The sequence below is a fragment of the Ischnura elegans genome, chromosome 8 (assembly GCF_921293095.1).
Source record: "Ischnura elegans chromosome 8, ioIscEleg1.1, whole genome shotgun sequence".
NCBI lineage: Eukaryota > Metazoa > Arthropoda > Insecta > Odonata > Coenagrionidae > Ischnura > Ischnura elegans.
Genome location: NC_060253.1, coordinates 51,643,506 through 51,662,024, shown reverse-complemented (window position 1 = coordinate 51,662,024; position 18,519 = coordinate 51,643,506). Strand labels below are relative to the sequence as shown.

The 18,519-nt window shown below is 35.5% G+C and overlaps 1 protein-coding gene across 5 annotated transcripts in view; it reads right to left on the bottom strand.

Annotated features, from left to right (window-relative positions):
* Positions 1-1,252: 1,252 nt before the first annotated feature.
* LOC124163635 (trace amine-associated receptor 6-like) overlaps positions 1,253-18,519 on the bottom strand; it is a 150,630-nt gene continuing 133,363 nt past the window's right edge. The window contains exons 7-12 of one of the 5 annotated variants that reach the window (XM_046540674.1): positions 18,250-18,412; positions 17,464-17,644; positions 17,224-17,347; positions 14,630-14,713; positions 8,015-8,104; positions 1,253-2,424 (exon numbers count right to left, since the gene is read on the bottom strand). In XM_046540674.1, the coding sequence (XP_046396630.1) occupies positions 1,688-2,424; positions 8,015-8,104; positions 14,630-14,713; positions 17,224-17,347; positions 17,464-17,644; positions 18,250-18,412 (1,379 nt within the window). In that variant the 3' untranslated portion in view covers positions 1,253-1,687. Of the gene's footprint in view, positions 2,425-8,014; positions 8,105-8,802; positions 8,930-14,629; positions 14,714-17,223; positions 17,348-17,463; positions 17,645-18,249; positions 18,413-18,519 lie in introns of those variants that run through there. The other 4 variants (XM_046540679.1, XM_046540678.1, XM_046540675.1 and 1 more) reach the window with 4 other exon arrangements.

Here is an 18,519-nt window from a genome sequence, read left to right as displayed (position 1 = left end):
CTTCTCCGAAATCAAACAAAAGGTCCCAGCTCGCGCAGGGATCGCATTACGAAGACCCCTGCTTCGAAAAAAATATCGAGTTACGAGAACAATAAAAACGTGTTTCACGCCCTCCCCCCTTTTCTCACCCACTGACCTTTTTCTGGCTACCTGCTTCAAAGTTCCCCATTTCTGGAGGTCAACTGCTGTGTGAGTACCGTGGGATACTTACATTAGCGCATTTCCCAAGGTCCGGTATCCCTCTCCATTCAGCACTAGCCCCCCCTCTGAAGCTTTCCTCTTCTTCAAAATAAAAAAAAGGTCACAGCTCGCGCAGGGATCATATTACGAAGACCTTAGCTTCGAAAAAATACGCGAGAACAATAGAAACGTGTTTCGGGCCCTCCCTTTCCTCCCCCACTGACCTTTTTTTTCCTACCAGCTTTGAAGTTCCCCATTTCTGTGGAGGTCAACCGCTGCATGAGTCATCTATTAGCACAAAGGGTGTCTAAGAATGACTTTCGTCAATTGATGTTACACCTTTATTGAATTGAAATATTAGTAATGTGCGCGTAATTTCAAAAAGAATAAGACCAAACACGACGTATTTCTGAGTTTATTTAAGCATTTTACGCAAAGAAATAAATGTCAAAACACGACGGAGACTTAGCATTCTGGCGAAACTCGATATGAGCAGCAGAGCTTCTCGGAAGTTGATGCGGTATTTTTTTCCGAAAACATATATCAAGTTACAATTTATGAGTGGTGCTATAAATCTTTATTGTTACAGTCACAGACAAAAGGATATTTTCTCAGAATATTTGGTTTCTCCCTGATAGCAATTCCAATTCATCTTCTTATCTCGTGAGAACTCCCAAAGATGGACTGAAAATAATTGAAGAAAATCCGGTGGAAAAGAGCTTGTATTTTGCAAAATGCCTCAGATTGTCAGCTAGCACTTGGCAGCAGGAGTGGGGGTAAAGCGATGTTAGTTGAATTAATTATATGCCCAATTGTTTCCATAAAATTAAATTATTCATTAATCAGCTAAATTCCTGTTCGAATCATTTTAAGGAAATCAAAATTACTCCCCTAAATCTTGTGTTGCCTGCTGCATAGGCAACCGAGTCAAACATTCCAGCATTCATCATTTAGTATTCGAGGTATTCGAAATTCGAGGTATTCGAATATTCGAGCTATGATTTAATATTCGAATTCGATATTCGAATTCGAGAAATCTGCTATTCGACCCATCTCTAATTTATACACACCCTAAGCATAAAAAAATTTATTCATTCAATGAGATTTATACAAAAAAAGAGATTTGACACTCATTCTCCACACATGTATCAAATAAAATGTGTATGCACTCAAGCATTACATATTTTGAAATTGCAACAAAAAATTTTTGTCACTAAATTGTATGACAAATAGAATGATGCAGAGTCACTGTAACATTAAAACTAATGTCATGGTAAAGCAATTAGGGGCCATCAATCCTTTTTCTGGGCACTTGTACACAGACACACAATTAAAATTTGGTTCACGCACATGATTTCCACAGGCACACATTCAAAGCACACCAAGATTAAGCAATATACCCACTGTGTGCATTGACAAACGTTGAGAAGTGTGAAAAATAAATAATTAGGTCCAGCCAGCCCCTCCATGTTTTAAGACTAGAAAGTGAGAGATTGTGCATCGGTATCTATTTCCCTTCATTTCGATCGACTGGAAGTTCAATCTCGTCCGAACATTTAGTCTGACTGTTAAAAATATCGGTCGACTTTCGGAAAAGGGCGTAAAAGGAGGAGCGAAGAGATTTCGAGGATTTGCTGGACACGGCATCATCGTTTGGATGCAAAAGTTTGTTGCTTTGCGTGTCCGCACCTTCCCTGTGAAGAGCCCCTCCGTGTCTTCTCAGTCTTCGCTGGGTGATCTGACGGTGAAGTTTTTCAAGCGATCCCCCAAGCGCGAGGCTCAGTGTCTCCAGATTTGAGTCTTCCTTTAGGTTTTCATCAGCTGCTTCGGCCACACCTACATCTGAGCTCACGGCCATGCGTGAAATTGTCACCAATGGCAACTCGGGAGCCAGTAATTTATCATTCACCTTGACCTCATCCGAATCAATGTTATCATTTGATTTTTTCACTCCTCTCATCTCGATGCACTCATCACTGGTACCAACTTTACGGCGCGACAGAATGTCTTCGAGAGATCCATGGATGCTACCATTGGTATTTGAATTGTTCGGGATTTGTATCGACCTCCATGGTTTTCCAATGCTGTCGTCTACCTTTAAAATTTGGTCACTGCTTTTATCAGTTGCGTGAATGCCATTTGGTAGGGTGCTTAAGATATTGGGAGATGACTGTGATGATTTCAAGGTATGATGAGCGGCTCCATTACTTTTATTGATATTCTTATTGGATTTAAGAAGCACATCTGAAAAGAGGACAATCACGTATCAATTGAGCCATCAATACACTACAACAGAATAGAGTATGATAGAATCAATAAACCAATATTAACTCACCAATGGTATGATAATTTGACTAAAGTAATCACAAAGGTATATTTTCAGTTTAATTTTTAAACACAAGTGTATGAATGAAAAATGTACGGTTTCGTATTCTTTTCCATTATAAATTCAATATTTAAAAAAAATATGACATGGGAATGAGGTACAGATAACATTTACAAATCAAAGAGCTGCAGTAATTGTGTAATAGAGCAACTCACTTAATGTTTTCTAATTTTTTCAGGTTACCTTCAAATGCCCTACAAGTAGTATACATTACACACTGATAAAAAATGCATAAAAAATTCCAATTTTCCTAGATGCTCATTATGTGAACTGTGAAAGCCATATGAGGTTTAGGGAAGAGCAATGGAGTGGTCTTTGCCTCCCTAGAAAGTATTTGTGAGTCATAGAGTTACTCTTTTATTTCAGTGTGCTATGTTATTCTTTAGTTTCGTTTCCAGTCTCCAGGATATTTCTTGTCACTAATTAAATCATAATACATGTAATTAATACATATTGGCATGGGCTCCTTAGAGAGCAGTCTTGGATGCATTGTAGGCCATCAGAAAAAAAATCAAACTAATGGCCATTCTGTCTACTACAAAACAATAGATTAATACAAAAAGCCCAGGAACAGAACAGTTACCAGTAGGTACTGCTAATTTGAGAGTAGGTAGGTACCAAGATGAATTCCACAAGTCTTCTCATTTTCAGAACAATTATAAATATTATAGATTCATGAACAAAAAACACAATAATAGATAAAAAACTAATTTGTAAAAGGCTGCATCCATTATAAATTTTAAAGTTTAATCCATTTCTTTTAATTTGATTAATATTACTGATAGAATATATAGTGTGAGCGATCAATAAAATATCCCTCAGAAAGCCGTAAAACTCACCATTTTGAGACATTTATCTGAAAATTATTCTAGTGGAGGGCCCTCGCATATCCCACTTACCCTAGTGGGTATTCCAGACCCTCAGACCCCCCAGTGTTAGTTGCGCCTAAAACCATTGATTCCTGGCTGCTCCCCTGGTGCACAATGTATTCACTAATTATGTTCACGTATGTTTGAATGGAATTAAAGAAATGTCTATCATTCCCATTAATATCCAAAAGTCAACAGAAAATTAAGATCATTACAATATCAACACAGTATTACTTTTGGTTATTATGCTTTTTCAAAAAGCCAGCACATATCAATATCCTCACAATATCCATACAATGTTACTTTTAGATATAATGCTTATTGGATATTGGTAACCATCTATGGATATTATATGGATATCCATTGCTACTAGGGTAATTACGTGAGGTGATTTTGGTGATTTATGGACCCCCCTCTCCCTCCTCAGTGAGATATCGTGAGATTTGGTTCGACCCTCTCCCCTCCCACTCTAATTTCACATGAGATTGGTCAAAATGTGTACATTCAGAGTAAACACGTTAAATCCTTTTGTGCCGGACATCGGGTGGAGCCATAGGTGGGTATTTTCATGCGTAGAAGACCTGACGTCGGCTATAGCAGTTGCGGATTTTTCAACACAAACGACCAGACGTCGGCTCTGGCTGATGTGAGGGAAGGGAAGTAAAAAACCACTGTGGTAGCAATTGTCGGATGCATTCAGGCCCAGCCTGAGACCCAGCTTAGCGAGTCCTTAGGGCTACTCCTCGGCAATTATGCCCCACCTTCCCACTCATATATGATCATCCTCACCTCAGGAATCCATTGCAAAGTGGTTATATTGTCAATAGTTTTTTCAATGATATATTTTGTTACATACTACAATTTTTTTTATACTTTGAAATGAATTCTTTGTTTTTTTCTGTGCGTAAGCAAATAGTAAACGAAATTTTCGCATTAAAAATAATGGAATTAGGGACTTAAAGCTTTATTACCTTTTAGTATTTACTAACTTTGTTTGTTATTAATGCTAGAAACCTATTTAAAAATCCTCAATACTTAAAAAATGTTAGTTATTCTTTTAGAAGAGTAAATTATTGAAAATCAAATATGTACAATATTTGCTTGAAAAAAACACTGGTAACACAATAAGTTGACCGTGGATTTGTGCTATGATAGGGTTAGAGAGTGTAGACCAGAGGCCTGGGTAAGGGACAGGTGGGTCCCAAATCTGAGGGACAAAAATACCCAGGCAACTCACCCCCAAAAAAGAGCTCTGTACGGAGAGGTTTAAAATATTCTCATGCTACTTGTAGCACAAAAACATTTTCCTATGCTATCCACCAGCAGGAAAGGGTTCATCTTTGCTTCATTGCATTAGATTCATAAAAAAACAATTTGTTTACTTTTTTATATATTAAGATTAATTAAGAATAGTATTTAAGATTACTAAGAATATAGTCTAGAATAACATTTTACTCTGTTTCTTGCAGAAAAAATTACGTGATATGTACTTGCCAGGACCCCTAGGCCCTCACCCTACCCGCGAGATTGGATAAGAATTGGCTTAACCCCCTCACCTCCCTAAACGCCTCGTGTAATCAATGGATGCCCTCTTACCTACAGTGAATAAGCATTCATATGGGCTCATGTGTAGTAAGGGACAACTGTAACCCTAGAATAAAAGAATGTTGTCGATTTATGTAAAACTAAATCTTGGGGACAAAGGGAGAATATAACAGGCGAGTGTTCTCTTTGTAGGAGTTACAAAATGGATGTGGATTAGATTGGTATTTGTTTCATTATTAATTTTTTTATTTCACCTGAAAAATGCTATTTAAAGGATTCTGTCCTAAAATAAGAATTTGATCATTAAACATTCAGAGGTTGATTGAGCGATGCCTAACTTTCCCTAAAGAAGAAAGAAAATAATTTTAGACGCCATTTGTTGTCACAATCCTTAACCATCAAAACATAATCCAGTTCTACATCTATGTAACTGATTTACAAGGAATATAACCCATGTATGTATGTATAATGATAGGCTAGGTACAGTTGGGTCGCAGTCCAGGTAATTCAATGGGCCCTCAGTCCTTCTGGCAGATGCTGATACATTTAACATACAAATCCATGTATCACTTGGCTGAGTTTAATTATGCAAATGAGATGATTAATTTTTCCACTATATAGTGCTTTCTAAATCTTAGATATTCTCATGATGACAGTCCTCATAAGCATACTTTTTCACAAACACTGAAATTAGTACAACCTCAAATAGGTGATTAAGAAAGTAAATGGTGCCAAATAAACAGGACTACTTAGGTGGCTACATGTACTTACTGCATACAAAACTACACGTACTGTGAAACTACATACATGTTCATTGTGCCATCCCTCTTTGTCACACATCACTATTTTATGTGGCTTTTGAGGAGAACATACTATCACGTGTTATATGTGAAAGCAAGAAATGTGGAAAAATTGGCACCTGCGAGATATTGAACCAACTGTAATTGAGTGCTTCTAAATTCCATGCATTTACCTGAAAATAATGAGATGAAAGTCATATCTCAAGTCTCTCCTAGTATCTTGGCATTCTTTAGACATGGACAATTAAAAACACCCCCCTTGCGTTAGTATTCATGCTATAGCCAAATTTCACCATATCACCACCTCCAGAGCAAAATCATTCCATAAGGGTTAGTTTTTCCCTTCTCAACAGACTATGTGTAAGCCCTTGATATGATTACAAACTAGCCAGAGCAATTCACCAAGTAAGAACAAATATTTTGGAATATCATAAAACACCCAAAACCAAATAGTAAACAAATCCTCAAACAAACCGTAGTAAAAATATACTCCACAACTGTGCATTAATGCACATCACTTGTCAGTACCTAATTACTTTATGAAAACCAAACCGTGGAGGAAAATATCAAGCAGGATATTAAAAAAATCACACAAACACCCACAGAAACTTTTGAAATTCAATTTAACAGGATTTATGCATTTAAAGTAACACCTGTAACCAGTAGCGTTACTATGAGGGGGATTAGGGGGCAGGTCCCCCCTAAAGCCTTAGAGAAATAAAAAAAGTATTTGAAACTATTGTCTAGTTTTTTACGTATAATCTGCTTAAAGTTAAATTTTAAGTGCCAAAATGATGTAAAATATATTTCCAGGTAGGTAATTTTTCAAAAATTTTCCTGGACCCCCTGCTGCCATCCAAGGCCATCCCATCCCCCCAAAGCATATTCCTAGTTATGATACTGCCTGTAACAATTGGAGAAACAATGGTGTCAGATGAGATGTTGTGGATCATGTTTCGAGGATTAATAAAGAAAAGATTTTGCAATGTCCACTTAGACTTTAAATGAGTACTCATTTTATGGAGTTGGAAGAGATTCTTCATATTTATACATCATACTGTTTGTGATAAAGCAGATAATCCACAGGTAGGGTTGGTCCAAGATACATATTTTTTCAACTTAGACAAGGGGAAGAAATTATAAGAGAGGATGATGAACTTTCCTCAGGAGCTATCATTATCATATTTGGGGGTGGGGGTAAGAAACTCTGCACCACCCTCTAGTGTGGAGCATATGTTGTCCTCATCAGAAATGGTGATAGGGAAAAAAATAATGAAAAATGTCATGGATGAGGTCTGTCCATATGGTATAATGATGAAACATGTATATATATTCACTTTCTCCTGCGCTGTAAGACTATCTCCACTCCAGATTGCAATTATTTAGCAATGGAATAGGGAAGCAGTTAATTCTGAGGACACACTTAGCTTGGATTCAGTTAAAGCAGAAAGCTGAATTGGTCAACATATTGCCATCATCAATCAGAATTGATCAATTGTCAGGAAAGTGGAACATTATTGCAGGGGTTATTACACACTTGAGGTTCAGAAAACAGCTTCAGTTCATGCTTTGCAATTCTAAGTCTAATGTTGGCTAAGGATTGCACTCCCTCAGCCATAAATATTTGATTTTAAAGATTCCAGGTTCAAGAACAGACCTAATATCCCCACTTGGGAAAACTCTGCATCACATCTATGCTGAAAATGAATGTATTTCACACCATCTTTGAGAAGTTAAAAATTAGTTGTATTCAAGGGGGGAAGATTTAGCATGATGAAAGTCACCATTTAAGAATGTGACTATTTGTATGGCCGTAAGTTTTTCAATAAATTAATTTTTATTAGATAGGCTGATTTGCAACACTTTATGTAAAATGTGCAAAATAAATCACTCATAGTAATGTTCCACAAAAACTTTTGTTGTTTTGACAAATATGCAGTCAATATCAAGGTGACCAAATGGTTCACTGTGAACCCCTTCTATACACTATATACTAGTCAAAACCCTGGGTCAGATCAGTAAAAGTTTTTGTGGAACATTACAAAGTGATTTATTTAGCACATTATAGATATGTGGTTCTACCAAGTGAAACCTAAGCACGTGATATATACTTTATGTAAAGATCCTATTACATTATCTTGTGAACAGTAAAAGGAAATAGGCATACATCATCACTTTTATTGTACCTATGATTTTTACAAGGGGGAATTTCTTATTTGATTTACCCTCCTTACCCACAAACAATGCAGGAGCGGAGCTTTCTCTTAGCAGCTTAGGGAGCTTGTTCTGCTTTGCTCTCCCACTGTACGAATTGGTATATCCCTCTGTAAATTAAGGTAGCCAAAGTTTTCTTTTAAATCAAAGTACAGTAAGGGTTAGTAATAGAAATGAGGTTGTAACTTGAAGAAGAAACAAAGAAGCTTTCAAAATAAAAGCAAATATACAAGCAATCAGTTACAATTACCTCAGGTGGACGTTGGCAAGCAAATGAAATATGTAATGTATCCTGTTTTTAAAGGGGATGTTCAAAGAAGTTTTTCAATTTATAACTCATGGAACGGGGTCAATGAAAACAAAAAAACTGTGGCAGGGATGTGGTTTGCAAATCCTTCATGTCCCAAGGAAGCCACTCAAGCAAAATTAAATATTAATTACACAGCAATTGATGAATTAGTTACTTTGCAAGAATATAATCTGGAAGCCTTGCACAAAATTAGTATGGCATTGACTGATTTATATCAATGTCTCTGAATTTAAAAATAATAATGATAAAAATGGATATTTACGTACTATATACCAAAACTTCCTAAGACGGCACTGGTGTATAGTTCTTCTGAATTTAGCTCTGAAATTATGACCGCAATGAAACTCAGTTTTGTCTGTCAGCTCTGTCAACTAAATTTGATGCTGGCTCAGGATTTCATTCAATTTGATACAATGCAATGAGTCTTCATCTGATATGAAAAAAACTAATGACAAAAACTTTTAAATTTATTTACTCAGAAAAGGTTTGGGGTTTTACCTCAATCTTGAATGGAGAGAAAGCCCAGAAATAAAAGCCATCTAGCATCAGGGTATTGAAGCATGTCGTGGTATTGTGGAGTAAAGTTCCAAGCGACTTGAGGTACATGTTACCCCAAGGCTGGAAGCTGAAATGGATCAGGATATACATGAAGTAACCAATAGAAGCCATGTTGTTATATGGATATTTTTGCTCATTGAACAAGATTACTGCCTCAAGCAATGAATTATTTTTAAATTTACAGCCAGTCCTCCACAATCAGAAACTTAATTTTCAGATTTATTTTTTGCCAAAAATATTAACCCTCAAGGTGCATATCCTGCAGTTTTCCGGATTCTGTAGCAGCTCATTTTCCAACTGGGAACGCTCTTTGAGAGATGCCCATTGGCTTCCATTATGTTGAATCTGAATGGCATATATAATTTTTATTAAAAAATAGATGGTAGCTAAATAATCTTTCTCCAGGTGGACTGCATCCTCCTGACCAGCCAATATACCAAAATTTATCTAATTTTTTTGATCAGATGAGCAAGCTTATTTATTCATCTGGGGGGTTGCATCCAGGATTTCTTAATGATCAAATGCATTCTTAGCTTCTCATTATTTGTGTATTATCTCTTCCTCCAGTGAATTTTATGCAGTAAAAAATTCTAAACTGAGGCAAATCTTTCACGTCATTTAAGGCTAGAAAAATATTGTAATGAATCGCATTTCAGAAAACTATTTTATGCTTTCAACCTAAATATCTATGGGTATGTTGCATAAATGACACAAAAATCTTTCAATATTATTCAATGGCTTGCCTTCAGAATCGGAGACTGCAGGCAATTTTCCCTTTTTTTCTCAGGAGGTTTTTAGCTCTCTCTTACCTTAAGGTGTGGGTAAATTTAGTGGGGCTGAGAATGTTTTTGCTGAAACTTAAAAAAAAGGCCTTCAGATGCAATCCCTCATATTGCAAATGACCTTAGCTTTCAGTCGCCTTCTCCTAATGCCAAACCATACTGATAAACACAGGAAAGGGTGCACAGGCTCACCAACACAACATCTATTGCCAATTAAATAATGATCTTCAGTTTTTCACGTGAAAGTGACTGAGAAAGTAATTTTTTTCAATGTACTTTAATCTGATACTTTTTGAGGACAATATTTTTATTTTGACGAGTTACTTTTTAGCAAGAAAAACTTTAAATTCAGTCAATTTTATCAGGTAAATTTACCAGCTGTAACGAAGGAAAAATCCTCATCCAGAGGCAAATAAAATATAAGAGGACTGCCTGTAAACTTAAACTTTGAAACATATTTGGATAAAATATCTTCAATGAAAAGTACATAAAATGTAGAGCATGCAATTGGAAGTTAGTTCAATTTAAACAAATCATCTCCCCAAAAAAATCCAGGAAATGCAAAACATGCTGATTTTAGCAACTCGTTAAATAAAGGGTTATTTTCATGCATAAAAATACAACAGTAATTTATATTTATCTCTCGTGAGAAAGCCATTCATACCAACTCTCAAGGCGGCCAGCAATCAATTCATGACAATGATCATTGTACAAAAAGGGGGAAGCAGATGATGAAATTATAGAAGGAATATGTACACTGCGGTTGGATTTCTAAATCTGATTCAATTCACTCCCAGCAAGCTTTTTTAGAATTATTTAAGTAAAATGATTTTTTATGGTGCTATAAACGCATAAAGACCTCTTTAATTTGAAGGAAACCTTATGTATGTCATACAATTTCAAGAATAACGATAACCGCAATAATAAAAATGTAGTGTTTTCATACATATCCTTTGAAAGTTCTTTCAAAAATGAGGTTCTAGCAGTGTTAAGGGAAAATGATAAAAATCTGAGGTAGAAAACCATGATATAAGAAGTACGCAGGAGAGAGAATTAAAAGAGTGACTTACATCCCGCCTCAAAAAATAGAGATTGGAGGAAGTAGAACCATTCACCTCCCAGACGGCACAGAATCCTCCGTATGTAATTCGTATGCAGATAGTATCCATTGATGAAAAGCGATGGGGCGATATTCAATGGATACTATGTGCATACAAATTAGATACGGAGGATTCTGTGCCGTCTGGGCTGTCAATTTACCTCCCTCAAATGATCAGAAACATGGACATTTAGAATATCTGACCATGAAGACTTGACGTCTTTGAGACGTAGTACTGGCGGTGGGTGCTGAAGATGAAATGAATGAATAGGACGAGAAACAAAAATGTGTACTGATGAGTAGGAAAAGAAAGGGAGCTACACAATACCTTATGCGAGAGGAGGGCAAGGCCATGTCACAAGACACTGTAATTATGAGGAAATATAGTGGAAAGGAAATTCGAAGGCTAAGTCTCTTGTCTTGGCGAAGTCTCTTGCAGAAGACCAAGAGGCAGGTATTTGAGGCGGTTAAAGATAGACGAAGAACGTCTGCAAACTTAAGAAATTAGCTTGGGAAAGGGAATAATGGTGGGTTGCAGTATATAAATCAATTTTAGGACTAGATTACTATCAAACTACGGCCCATTATTTTATGCCATTAGTACCTAAGCAGTATTGGAAGGATTATTGACGACAGCAGCTATTATTGAAATATAAGGATTATCAGTAATGATCATGTAAAAGCATTTAGCTTGCATATTTGCATATGCATTAAATATGTTTCAGCATTATTCGGCAAAAATGTATGCAAATGGCTCCTTGGTAAGGTGGAATAGTAAAATAACTATAAATCCACAAATCAATAGTATAATAGATGGGATCTATTAATGAATATGAAGCATAATAGAAGGAGAAGTAAAAGGAAAATGTGTTTTGTTGCTCTTTCCAATGGCAACATGATTCTGCAGCATTGCCAATTTGGTTTCAGGTCGAGAATTAGAAAATTTGCAGCTCTTGAAAAAATTTTCTGTAGAGGACTGTTTCCAAAATATATCAGCGTACATATTTAATTTTAAATGTGCCATCTCAAATCATGGTAAAAAACCAAAACAGTACCACAATTTTTTTTCTGAATAAAAATAAAAAAAATAATAATTTGTGCATGCAGGCTTTCACAAGAAATATCAGCCTAGACCTTGGATGAAATATGAAGAGAGGAGGAAAACTGCCACATCGGCTTGCATCCCAGCGATATCCTGAGAAAGCCAGCATATATTAATCATTTATCTAGTAGGAAGGTATACTTTCTGCAATCATCTTAGCTAAATGAATTATGTATAATATATCAGATGAAGATCAAATAAAAGATAGTTTTAAAATATTTTTAAGTGTTATGTGTGATTATGGAAGAAGTTAAAGACACTAAACTTTTTGCACCTTCAGAAAAAATTAGTCCCTTTTCTACAATAATTAGAGATGAAAAAATTACAAGTGACCGATTCCCACCATTAGTTGAGTTTGAATACAGCAGTTGTTCAAAATGAAACTTAATTTTATGATTATTGTAGTTTTATTCTGAACAACTATTATGAGGTATAATAAATCTGATTTTATTTATGTTCTTAAGCTGTAATAACAGAATGAAAATATATTCAACAAAAATTATATGTATTAAAGTTATGAGTGATGCTTTAAAATGTTTACATGGCATTACCCCTTCAGCACACAGAAATTATGAAAACATAAGAGAAAATTTTTTCAGTTCGCTCCTTACTGGATAGTTTCCATGACTGCTGCAGAAGAAATGGCATTCAAGAGAAATGGGGAGGATATTAGATCTACACATTATTGGAGCAAAGAAATGATTTTTTGCAAACTTGAATTAAAAATCTAAAAATGTTTGCCAAAGCTGGTCATTTTCAGTGAATAAAACATTGGAAGCTAACAGTCCTATTTTACATTATAATTAGTTGCAAGGTAATGTTCTTATTTTCTTTTGCTGGCCAGGAAATATATGAAACACAATTACCAGTAGTAGAGGGAACAATGCTACCCTCACCAAGCTTAATAGGTTATGAGGTATGTTCAACCAAATGAACTATTTCATTGACATTCACAAGTTCAAAGTACACATATATCATAATCTGTGAATGCATACTTCTGAGGGATGGCATCGTAGAATCACACACAATCTCTGCACTTAAACCTAGAGCTTTACTTGGGTAGGTGTGGGTCGAGCTAACCACAGATTAAGCCAAACCTCTGTGAATTTCGCACATTCAGGAAGGGTGGCCAGTTCCTTTCCAAGGAACTGAACTTGCACAGAGATGATATTTTTGGGGGTGTCCAAGGCTCAACTACACTTGGTACCCTATGATTAGTAGACAGTAATCGAATGTCATATTGTGTTGAACTTTGGACATTGACCTTGCTCTAACTAACGACTCACAAGGGAAGTCCCTCAAGTGTCACCACCAGATCTCGTTCTAATTTGACTAGGTGGTAGAAAATGGATACCCAAATGTTTTTTGTTTCAGCCAGTGGTGCAGTAAGGGGGGGGTTTGAGGGATAAAACCCCCCCAGAGCTCAGAGAATTTTTTAAATTTTATCCGTTTTACTTCATTGACTAAATATTACCTATAGAATAAGGTAAGGATTAATAAAATACCCCCCAGAAAGCTGTAAAATTCACAATTCTGAACCATTTATCCCAAAATTTTTCTGGGGAGGACCCCTGCAGATATTCCATACCCCCCTGGCCTCCATGAATTAGTTGCACCTCAAACCCCCCCTAGTCTTAATTCCTATCTGCGCCCCTGGTTTCAGCCACCGATGCTCCATACTGTAATGACTTGACACAACAGGTGCTGGTTAACAAGAGACACCTGCAGCATCCTCGCTTTATTATCCTTGGCGGGAAAAACATTGGAGTACTGGAATACACTGAACAAAACACATGCAAGGAGCAGATACATTACACATACTTTTTTCGAGATATTAGTGATGGAAAGTAACAGGGAAAAGCCTAAATCTATGCAACCCTCAGTACGCTAATACACCATCAGTGCTCTACGTCCTAGCAACGGAATATCAGGGCCTACAGTTATGATGTGGGTTGCATAAACTGAATCGTTTTCCTGTTATCCTCTGTCGCTAATATCTCGAAAAGTATTGAGCGTTGCCGGCTGAAACCAGGGGCGCAGCCAGGAATTAAGGCTGGGGGAGGTTTAGGTGCAACTAATACCGGGGTGTTTGGGGGTACGGTATACCCACCAGGATAAGCGGTAGGTGCGAGATTAGTATATTGCGGAATTTTAAGATAAATTGTTTAAAATGGTGAGTTTTACGGCTTTCTGAGGGGTATTTTATTAATCCCTACGCTATTCTATTGGTAATATCAATCCAATTAAGTAAAACGGATTAAACTTAAAAATTTCTCTCAGCTCTGGGGGGGGCTCTTTTATCCCCCAAAACCCCCCCCCCTCGCTGCGCCACTGGCTGAAACAAAATCCGCACCTCATGGGTATCCTTTTCCTAGCAAAATATGAACGAGATCCGGAGGTGACACTTGAGGGACTTCCTTTGTCAGATAGGAAATCAGAGTTTCTTGGAAATAGCAGACTACATTCTTCCCCTTGCATAATTAGAAATCTGAAGCCAGAAGATCAGGACATGAAGAAATATCACAAAATATATTAATGCTCAATGGCTGGCTTCTAGTCTGAAAAAAATTGAAATTTTCACAATTTTTTAGATAAGTGCTCAGACTTCATATTTATGCTTTCATAATATATTTGTGCTGAGAAGGTAGTTCCTGTGGCTTTGACTGAAGAGGGTGATTATAGGGATTAATATGCATGGATTGAGTCAGTGAAGATCTGCTCTACTTTTATAGTGATTATATACATTGTTATGTGATGGAGAATTCACTAAGAAAAGCATCTCACTGTTGTTTCGATTCCTGTAAAATCTTCCTTTTGGTTTGGAGTTGTGCCGGAAAGCCTTGGTCAATGTGCCACTGTAGAAACTCCCTAAAAATGAAACCGCAATACAAAGACAATAAGGCAAAATAAAAGTGCAATACAAGCACCATTGTGGTGGAATAAAAAATAACCAATATTGATACTCTAAATCAAGTTCATGCCAATGCATTCTCTTAACTAATTAAGTGTAAAGGCCATGCAAAATGAGTTATTTTAAATGCATGCTCATTACTAAAACCTCCGAGTGAAATTGAAACTGAAATAAAATTTTGATGGAAAATATCACAAATACTCTATTTAACTATTAATACCACACAATAAGAACCAAAGCATTAAACACCACTCAGGACATAATTAATGGCATTTTGCCACAAACGTAAATACACACAGATTATGCAGGCAACTCCATGAAATCAATAACTTTTTTTTTAAGCACACAAACAGGTTGAGAATACTTAATTGTTTTGGATAGATCTTTGCTTCTACAATAAATAAATGGATTTTTCAAAATTTCTAAACACAAGCTGAAATGCCTTATCTGCAACAAATGAAAATTAAAATTCATACAGAGCACAAAGGATGGGGTTCCATATAATGAGAAAGACAAATACATGGGAATGTTGGACTGTGAATGTATTGGTTACTCATTCATTTGTAGTTTGATCAAGCATACAATTTTCCCTCAGGGTGCCCTTCCAGCAAGGACGTACTTAAGATGTAATGCCAGTAATTTATTTTTTCTTGTGTGATATTAAAATGGTGACAGTATAGATAAGCGGAGATGGGATATGAAACCACTTATTCTTTAAAATACACAATTTTACTTAAGTATGTATGTAAATATTTTAAAACCTAACCGTCAGAGTTCTTTTAAAGAGAAAGTTCTCTATTTTATGCTAATTTGCATATGACAAGGTGAAGATCAAATTAATACCAGTCAATCGTAAATAGCAGGCAATATCTAGTTTCCAACAACCTTGGACAATGGTGGCTTTTGGCCAATCTTGAACAATCATCTCCAGGATGAGTATATTTTCAGAAAGAGATAGATGAAATGCAAAACTTATCACTAGGAGCTAATCAATCTTGAGAGAATTAAAAGGCCCCTTTGCTGGTCAAGCAGGGGTGAAGGAATAAGGGTTTCAACTTCCCCCATATTTTAAGGTGTATAGTCCTGAATGAACGACCCTTAAACGAGGGGTGAATGAACAGGGGAAGGGACCAAGAGGACCCTTGAAATGAGGACAGTAAAAAAAATTAAGTGCTCTCATATTTTTAAATGGGGCTGAAGCTATAGCTGTGCCTCCTATCCATCTTCTATTACTATAGTACTCCATTAATTTTTTAAACGGTACATTTATATTAAATATAAATTCTCCTGGAGTGCCATTATTTGAAATTACTCATCCTATCCTTAAATTGATGCACTTCCCCCAGATATATTATCTATACTTGCCAGCACCGCTGACTAACATGGAAATAATTATCTGATAATGGCCTAGCTATAATTCACACTTGATGTCATTAAAAAATAATTGTTATGCATAACTTTTTTTTTCACCAACATTAAGGGAAAAATTCATCACCCCAAATAAAAATGCCAGGATTAATCCCCCAAAAAAATCTGGCAAAGGTATTATAGCTGACACATGACATTTATTTTTTTTTGAAAGAGGAGGAGTAACTATGAACTGTGGAAATTTATATGAAGTAAGGCCAATATGAAATAAAGTCTGTACGTATTGGCTTAGGACATATATTTTATCGAATATCTTCAGTTTAGAGTGTTATACTTTTCCTGAACTTGATCCAACAAAATATTTTATTTTCCCACTGACATAATAAGGATAATGAAGTTTTCATTCTCTCCGCAGATTTTCAGTATTTTTTAAGCCTTCATTTTGATGCATTAATGAGGTAGTTGCTTAACTAATCTTTTATACAGTAAATGCCTTGGTTCATGAAAATTCTATACAATAGTGATAGTTACTGAAGTTGAAATGGAAAATATGTTACACTTAGAAGGTAATTATGCCATTAGAATAATTTTTGCAAATTTTTTGTTTTATATGTACTCAGAACAATGTTATGAATCTGAAAATGATCATTTTTTGCGTCAGAGAATTTGGAAAATTAACCAAAAATGGAAAAACCAGGAAAAAAATGTTCAACTTACAAAAAAAATTATTACAAAATATTTTTTCTGTTTTTGGTTAATTTTATAGCTTTCCTGCCACAAAAAATTATAATTTTCAGAATCAGGACATTGGTCTGAGTAGTACATATATTGAAATTTGCAAAAAGACCTTTGTCATCTAAGCATGATTACCACTATGAATTAAAGAAAAAAATTGAGTAATTATGTATAAGAAGAAATATTCATAAACAATTCTCCCTTCAATCATAGTTGTTAAAGCAAAGGACTGGGTATACATAAGAAAATCTGCTGGCTATTTCAATTTTTTCATGTATATCTATGAATAATTAAGCGAAAAAGTATTTTAGCCCAGATTTCTGCAAAAAATGTGAAGATATTTGGTAGACAGTATGCAGCATACCTGTGCTAACACCATCAGTTGACCTTCCAAACAGAATCTCCTTGTACCCTTGCCTGAATGAAGGGCTTCTAAGGGCATATATAACAGGATTACAGGCTGAATTGATATAGCCACACCAATATGACTAAAAGAATAGAAATAACATTATTAAATTGATAAAATGATAATATGAGAAATTTAGTGCCATGGGATAATTATATCTTTGTGTTATCAAAGAACCAAAGAAGTTTAAAGACTTACTATTGGATTCAGAATAAGAGGAACCCAGTCATGGCTTTTGCTGAGGGCTATCATGCAGGAGTAAACTGTGTAAGGAGTCCAACACAAGAAAAAACATACAATAACAATAACTAATGTCACCGTTATCCTTCTTTGCTGCAGGACTGTGTTTCTAAAATCCATATTTGATGTTTGTCTCATCCTAAAAATATGGAATGAAAAATTAAAAAAAATAAGATGAACTGAAACTGAAAGGTAAGACCGCTTTTAATTCTATATCCATATCATTAGTAACTTTTGCCTGTACAAGGTTTTTTAAATTAATTTACATGTCCCACAGAGAGTTCTCAAAGAACCTATTAACCATGAAATCAAAATAAAATTTGATAAACGGCTAAATGAAATGACCACAAATTGTATAACGATAGCCTAAAAATTAATTCCAATAAAAAAGTAAAAATTTCATAAAATTTGTGAATTCTTTAAAATACCCAATGGGTTTAAATTGAAGTTAAGAAATTTAGTAACACATAACGCTTATGCATCGTTTTTTATTACATTTTTACCCGTACGTATAGAGGAGACTTATGATAACACAGTTTGCAAGACCAAAAATTTAGTGGTTCAAAAAACTGTGAATAGCAAAATACGGGTAGATATGTTGTAAAGCTATATTATTTAAAGGAATAATTTCAGAGCAAGCTCTACTCAGACTTAATATAGGCACGATTATTTATGATAAATATATGAATTTAAAAAAAGTAGAAGCTTGAACATGATGGAATATAATTTTCCGCAGGAACTTACCGATTCAAATGTCTCCCAACTGCCCTGAATATCCTCACATTGCAGAATATCATCACAACAATGGGAGTGACTAAATTAATTAAAGTATTACAATAAGAGTGTGTCCTCTCCAGCAGAGTGCAAGGCATAACAGGCCCACACTGCGTTGCTCCTTTCTTGTAAACTGAAGTTACAAAGTATAAGGTATTATGACAATGACATGCAATAAATAGCTGCATACTGACATAATCAACTGTAAGACTTAAGAGGGTGAAATAATATCAATGCTCT